This window comes from Primulina eburnea, chromosome 16 (assembly GCF_022965805.1).
Source record: "Primulina eburnea isolate SZY01 chromosome 16, ASM2296580v1, whole genome shotgun sequence".
Classification (NCBI taxonomy): Eukaryota; Viridiplantae; Streptophyta; class Magnoliopsida; order Lamiales; family Gesneriaceae; genus Primulina; species Primulina eburnea.
Genome location: NC_133116.1, coordinates 7,327,020 through 7,334,471, shown reverse-complemented (window position 1 = coordinate 7,334,471; position 7,452 = coordinate 7,327,020). Strand labels below are relative to the sequence as shown.

The following is a 7,452-nucleotide window of genomic DNA, read 5'->3' as shown; positions in this document are numbered from 1 at the left end:
AGAAACTAATTAATAGTTAAAAAACTCACGAGTGGTCTCTAGTGAAACGATTTCACGAATCTCTATATATGAGATGAGTCAACCTGGTTTATACCTGCATTGAAAATTAATACTTTTGATATAAAAGTCACATTTTTCATGGGTCTGAAAATTGATCTGTTAGACAATTTAATAATTTATTTTTATACAAAACACAAATAACATGTGTTTGATATATGTTTAACTCTTTTTTATGAGATTCCTTTTATATGTGGTCAGAAGTTAGAATTAGGGTTGGTGTATCGTACCGTATCGAAAATCCTATACCATACCGAAAATTTCGGTATAAGAATATTCGTACGTAAATTGCGATATACCAAAAATCCGTATACTGAAAATTTCGATAAATATAAATAGCATACCGATCATATCGACATTATAAGATATACCGAAATTTCGGTATGGTATCGGTATATATCGTTTATATCGAAAAAAAACATTACATTTTAAAATTTTATATACCGTTTATATCGAAAAAAACATTACATTTTAAATTTTTTATGAATTTATTGTTTTAAAATATTATATATTTTAATTTTTTTTATATATTTTTTCGGCATTTCGGTGTATATATATATATATATATATATATATATATATATATATATATATATATATATATATATATATATAATTCACGTTAAAGATTTACTTGCTAAACACTTGAGTTTAAGAGACGATTATGCCATATATATTTGTATAATAGGAAATGTAGCACAAAGTTAAGTAGATGATTTTATTCCTCTTTTTTATTCCTAGTATTAAATTATACTCTTTTCTTAAATAAATTTATAGAAGATTTTAATGTCATTTTCTTAAAATAATATAGAAGCTATAAGTTCTAGAAAAAATAAAAATATTATATTTAAATATATAAATTTCAAAACCCATAAACAACCATATATATACATTTATATATATATATATCAAATTCTTTCAAAATAAATTTAGCCAAAAAGGGAATTTTTTTTAAATTCTATTTTTAAGTCTGTAAAAAGATTTGTATAAATATATTTAATGCACATGTAACCTATTTACCACGATTATTTAACTTACAAAATTAGATCTTTTACTTGATTGGGTCGAGATTCGAGAACCTGTAACTTTTTGTAACATATGACCCTTATACTTTGGCCTAATTACAAAATTGATTCCAAATTTTCACAAATTTCGTAAATCATCCTTCAGTTTAGGAAATAACTTCAAGCAAGGAAGATGTTTTTTTCAATCATTTTACAGAGCAAAACAAACGTATCTTTAGGGGTGAGCAAGATTTCGGTTAAACCGAATTAACCGACCGAACCGAGCCAATTCGGAAATTCGGTTCGGTTATTTCGGAAATTCGGTTTTCAAATTAAAAAAATTCGGTTAATTCGGTTCGGTTACGGTTTTCAAATTTTGAAATCGGTTAACCGAATTAACCGATATAAATAAATATTATTATTTAATAAATTTTTTTTATTTATCAATTTCTAAAAATATTTTAATTTTTAATTTTAAAATCGATATAATATGTATTAATTATGTTCAAATAAAACTTATATATTTGTGATGTGTGTGATTTTATGTTTTTATGCATTTGTGTAAAGTGTAGTGTTAAAAAAAAATTACATATATAATTAAAGTTAAATCACAATATTTTTTTAAAACTAATCGGTTAATTCGCTCACCGACCAAATTAACCGATTTTAATTCGGTTCGGTTTTCATCGGTTATGAAAATTAATTCGGTCGGTTCGGTTATGCCTAATTATTTCGGTTCGGTTCGGTTATGGCTAATTCGGTTCGGTCGGTAACCGAATTAACCGAATGCTCACCCCTACGTATCTTTACGATCAGAAACTTATATAATAAGAAACAATAGCCCGATAACTTTGGTTATAGAATTCGAGCCAGACGTCGCATGAAATAAAGATGCAAAAACGATGATACGATCAGAAACTTATATAATAAGAAACAATAGCCCGATAACTTTGGTTATAGAATTCGAGCCAGACGTCGCATGAAATAAAGATGCAAAATCTCATCGTTTGCGTCAAATATTGTTATGTTCTATGAAAAAGTAAAGAATATTATGTAACTTTATTTTACTTTGATGGTAAGAAATAAAGTTGGAAAATAATTTTTTTTTTACCTTGATGGTGAGAAATAAAATTAAGAAAGAATATTATATATGTAATTTTTCATGTTGCTGGTAAGAAAGAAAGTTAAGGAAAGCTCTTCCATTTTCTAACTTTTATAGATTGTTTAAACAAAAAAAAATTCAAGAATGCATATGCACACACAGAGTAAAACTTTTATGAATTAATAATATTAGGAGCATTAAATTTTATTAATTTAGAGAGGTATTAATTAATTGATAAATTAATAATATATTATTTTAAGGAGTTTTTTTTTTTTAATTTCAACAAAGGTAAATTGAATTACATAAAAAAAAATCATTGTGTTACATCGATATATGCATCATATATATTCTTTGAATTAATATAGACATAAATTCATTATACATATATGTTTATAAAAATAAGTAAATTATATTATTTTTTTAGTAATTCAATAATATTCATTGTATTGACTAATCAAATATAATTTACCATATAAAATATAATTATTTCATAAAAAAACAAACAACAGTATAATCATATTTTAATAAAGTTTTTTAGTTATATTTGTTATTTTAGAGAATTATTAATTTATGATATTGAAGTAACCATATTTTTATACATGAGTTTCTGAAAAATTATCATCTTATTAATTTATCGAAAAACTCACTTGTTCAAGTCGGGACCGAAAATAGTATTAATTTGTAGAAATTTTTAATTTATCGAATATTAATTTATAGAAGTTTTAGATACATAATTTATGCTATTATTTTTTACCCACATAAAATATTATTTCAATTATACTAAATTTGCATATAATATATAACTATATTGGAATAATTTTTTCCACATTGAATGTAATGTTCTGGTTTTATGTTATTACAACTTATTTCTCATCAAAGCAAGCAATTTAATCAAAGAAGTGCTTGCAAAAACTTATTTTAAATTATAATAACGACGTAAAAATGCAAAAATATTTAAAATAAATTATTGCAAACACTAATGAATATTACAAAAATATTATTTGAAAATGAAAACAATTATATATTTTAGATTTAAAAATAGTTGGTTATATATGTATTATTCAAAATATCATGTCAAGAAGAGTGGAGATGTCTACATTTGACAACCACAGCAAAAATTTAATCCCCTCCCTCGTATCAAACGAACTCCCCGAATTCCCAATTCTCAAAACTTTGTGTTTTGGTTGGGCGTAGAAGCGGCAGCTTAATCCCAATTACAGGTACTCTCGCTCTCACCTCAATCGATTCTTCATCTTGGTTTTCACCTCAATCGATTCTTCAATTACATGTAATAATCATAAGTTTGTTGCCAAAAACTGAGGGTTGTTCTGGCTTCCCATGTTTTGAGATTTGTTACAGAAATCTTGTGTTTAGGTTGTTTCAACATCATAAAGAATCTGTTGTCAAAAACTGATGTTTTTCAGATGGGATTGTTTATTGTGTACTCGATTGTTTCCTGTGCTCCCACATCTCTGATTAATTATAAATCCACTCTTTTGTTCTTAAGGTTTGAGCTGTCTTTGGATTACGTTTCTTTATTGGTGTTTGACTTACGCATTTGAGGTGCCAATTAGTGTACACTTTAATGATCATATTCCAATATTCTGTGTGGCTAAAATCGTTTCTGCCAAGAGTGCTCCACTTTTGGGTTATTCTATTATTAATGATTTGCATTGTAGCCAAAATATAAACAAATTTGGTCTATGACATTGATTTTACCGTCAAAACCCTGGATTGCGTCACGTTTAAGATCATTTCTTTCTATTCGTGGATGTTTCCAGTATCCCAAAATAAATAACCACAGTAAGTGCCATGTGCCCGAGGATATGGAGAAAGGATTGTATGCACCTATATCATATGGCTCGGTTGACAGTGGAGTAAAATTATCTGAAAGATTGAACCACCCAGGAAATTTCCATGTTCTGATTACTTCTGAATTTCGGGGTTATCTTTTTCAAATCTTGTTTCAGGTATGGTTTGTATTTGGACAATTCTTAAGGGCACGGCTTCTAAATGTTGCTATTGGAACTATGCTTTATGGTTATCAGTTTATGCAAACAGCTTCTACAAGTGGGATGGTCATTTTCAGTTTCTGTTATTCACTTTTGGTTGTGAATCTGAAATAGCGTCATCACTTAATTTAGGCATGAATTTAATATTCAGTTTTCTTGGTTATATTTTTCGACTCATTAAGTTGATCTGATTATCCTTACCCACAAACAGATGACAGCAGGAGCTCCACTTTTCTATAATATAATCAATCGTTTATTTATCTCATCACTTGTACCAAACACACCCTAACTAGATATATATACAGTTATTTATAATAATAGAATAACCCAAAAGTCAAGTGCCAAGCGCCACACAATCTTCTTATGTAAGCTTCTTCTCATCGGCACCTCCTCTCTCGTTTCCTCCCTCACTAACTGCTCCCACACCTCACGACCGGCTCGTTCTTCTGCTCTTATGAATAATTTGAGGTGCAGTGAGTAGCTTTAAAGCTTCTTTTTTTAAAAGAATTTTTTTTTTCTATCCTTTTTTTTTTTTGAAGATTCCTCAAGTTTTCGGAGATTGTTAATGTGTTAGTTTTCGAGTAAAAACACGATGATTTTTCCTTCGCTTTTCAGTGTTTGCAAAATCTTGATCTAGAAAAATATCGTGTCAATTCAGGATGTGAACAAGAAACCTAATTTTGTATTATTCAACCAGTTCTTTTTTTAATATTGTAGTTATCTAGACGGCTTTGTCGAAAAGTGTGAATGGTATTAATGTATGATAGTATCTTCATGTTAATAATAGTGTTAGGTCTTGTTTGCTATATCTATAATTGTTATCTGTTGGTTTATTTTCTATTTTGTGTTCTATACTGGTTCGAAACTTTTGAAGATGTGTGAAGGCTCTCTCAGAATGCGAACTGATGATTTTTTTTTGTTGTTGGAATCAACAATACACCAACACGAAGCTTTATAAATACACGTCTTTTCATCTTGTTGAACAGCATAATTTATTTCCTCGTCATCACTCGGCGTTGAGATGTCACTAAGTGCTACTTTTGCCAGCCCAATTACAAGTTTATCAGTTGGTATGTAGTTCTCCGCTCATTTCATCTAAAGTTCTCCACGTTTTATGTATATTGAGTGTGTGGATCAGTTGGACTGCTATTATTCTGATAGAATTCTTTCGTTGCAGTGGTTCAACATAAGTTTACAGGAACTAGTTAACTTTAACTTGAAACATTCACAATGGTTTGAAGCTTGCCCTATATTCTTGATACAAGGTGTTGTGATACGCAAAACCTGGGCTTGTGAATTTATTAGATAACCACAAAGTGTGTGATTTTTGCTTAACTTTTTTGAAGTTTCATATGTTGATATTTCTAAAATAATATACATTGGTTTTTTGAGTAAGTCTGGACATAACAAGCGCTATTATATGGAGGGAGTAAAGAATGCCTCAAGAATTGGTTGCCTAAAATGCTCATTTCCTTCTTTGAATGACGAAAATTTCTGTTGTCTGCTCCTTTACTTGTGTACAGATTAAATGTTCTCTGCCTAGTAACTCTGATCTGTTTTCAATCATTTAATTGCCTGTGGACAATGTAAAATGAGGGATGAGCCATACTTGAGAGTGCATATATATTTAATGGTTGATGCTTTTGTAATACATTTTCACAGCTGGATCAGAAGATCGATGGCTAAAGCAAAAGAAGAATGTTTGTTTCATTCCAGCTGGGCTTCGGCCACTTCACTTACATTTTCAGCCCTTGCGAACCAGAGAAAGTGCTAGGCCTGTTTTCCGAGTAAAGTACACATCTATATGTGCTGTTTCACTGGTAATTATGTTGTACTGTGCTTGAGATCGGATTTACTCTTTACAAAATTGATTTTGTAATGATGACTTTAAGAGAGGGTCTTCTCTTTTTATAGAATCTCTATGTTTGGCAACAAGAGTTCTTTTTTGAAACAATCATCGACTGTAGGAAAGATGGACTGTTTTACTGAAAATCAGTGATAGGGTTTAGCCTTTTTTGGCCTTTCAGTGGTTGTCGCTATGTGGTCAGCGAGGAAAATATGTTACACGTTATAGTTCTTTATGATCAGAACTTGTATATTTATTTCCAAAAACTTCTTGCTCATGTTTGATTCCCTGTACAAAATGTGATTTTTCTTGGAGGATGTCATTAACTTATTTTCTTGCATCCTAGCACTTCCTTGTACTTCTGGAAACTTGTTCGAGGATATCAGAAACTTGGAGAATTTCTTGGAAGCGCAGTTTTTAAATACGTACTGATTCTTACCTTAAAATGCAGAATGCCACTTGTGCCGCACAACAGACACAAACAGTGACGAGGCAATCATCTACCGTTACCATTGCACCTATTCAATGTAATAATCGCCTTCTTCATTCTTGATTCTTCAATTTACGATTTGCAGTTAGTTTTTTTTTTTTGCTTTTTGTTCTGTTTTTTTTCTAGGTGCATTCTCGTGGAAGAACATAATTTTATTTCAATTTACCTGCTTCCCATGTTAATCGTTTAAGCCTCTCTTTTGACAATATTAGACATCCGTTTCCGAGTAAATGAGACAGTATTGTAATGGATTCCAGGGAATGAGAAGTCTCGGAAACTTGATGATGGTGGAATCGGCTTTCCACCACTTGACGATGATGGCGGTGTAGGTGACCGAGGCGGCGGCGATGACGACGACGGAGGCGGTGGAAGGGGTGGCGACGGCGGGCACTGGTCTGGTGGATTTTTCTTGTTCGCCTTCCTTGCTTTCTTGAGCTTCTTGAAGGACCAAGAAAGTGAAGAACATTACTGAGTGATTATATGGATAGTTGACTAGTTGACTATGAATAGCAATTTCGATTCAAAGGGTAATATAGACAATAGCAATTTCGATTCAAAGGGTAATATAGAAAAATTGTTAATGAGTGATTTTCATTTTTAGTTTTCTTTCAAATTTCGATTTATAAACATATACATATATGTTTATAAAAATAAGTAAATTATATTCATTTTTAGTAATTCAATAATATTCATTGTATTGACTAATCAAATATAATTTACCGTATAAAATATTCAAAAATATAATTATTTAATAAAAAATAAACGGTATAATCATATTTTAATAAAGTTTCCTAGTTGTGTTTGTTATTTTAGAGAATTATTAATTTATGATATTGAAGGGACTATATTTTTATTCATGAGTTTTCTGAAAAACTATTATCTTACTAATTTATCGAAATTATTAACTTAGCTCACTGGTTCAAGTCGGGATCGAAAATAAT

The 7,452-nt window shown here is 29.9% G+C and overlaps 1 protein-coding gene across 8 annotated transcripts; it reads left to right on the top strand.

Annotated features, from left to right (window-relative positions):
- Positions 1-3,256: 3,256 nt before the first annotated feature.
- Positions 3,257-7,078, top strand: LOC140817400 (uncharacterized). 8 transcript variants are annotated; one of them, XM_073177067.1, is made up of 6 exons: positions 3,257-3,383; positions 3,945-4,133; positions 5,162-5,245; positions 5,838-5,995; positions 6,473-6,548; positions 6,769-7,063. In XM_073177067.1, exons 3-6 carry the CDS (start codon positions 5,197-5,199, stop codon positions 6,981-6,983), a joined length of 498 nt encoding a protein of 165 aa, XP_073033168.1. In that variant the 5' UTR covers positions 3,257-3,383; positions 3,945-4,133; positions 5,162-5,196; the 3' UTR covers positions 6,984-7,063. The 8 variants fall into 8 exon arrangements, with proteins under 8 accessions (XP_073033168.1, XP_073033167.1, XP_073033169.1 ...); XM_073177066.1 differs by lacking the exon at positions 3,945-4,133; XM_073177068.1 differs by lacking the exon at positions 3,945-4,133 and having other exon boundaries at positions 3,319-3,451.
- The last annotated feature ends 374 nt before the right edge of the window (positions 7,079-7,452 follow it).

Excerpts from the sequence above, each read along its gene's own strand:
- LOC140817400 (XM_073177066.1), top strand. The coding sequence starts at position 5,197 with ATGTCACTAAGTGCTACTTTTGCCAGCCCAATTACAAGTTTATCAGTT. Across the intron at positions 5,996-6,472 it reads CTATATGTGCTGTTTCACTG|AATGCCACTTGTGCCGCACA; the intron begins GTAATTATGTTG and ends CTTAAAATGCAG. Across the intron at positions 6,549-6,768 it reads TACCATTGCACCTATTCAAT|GGAATGAGAAGTCTCGGAAA; the intron begins GTAATAATCGCC and ends AATGGATTCCAG.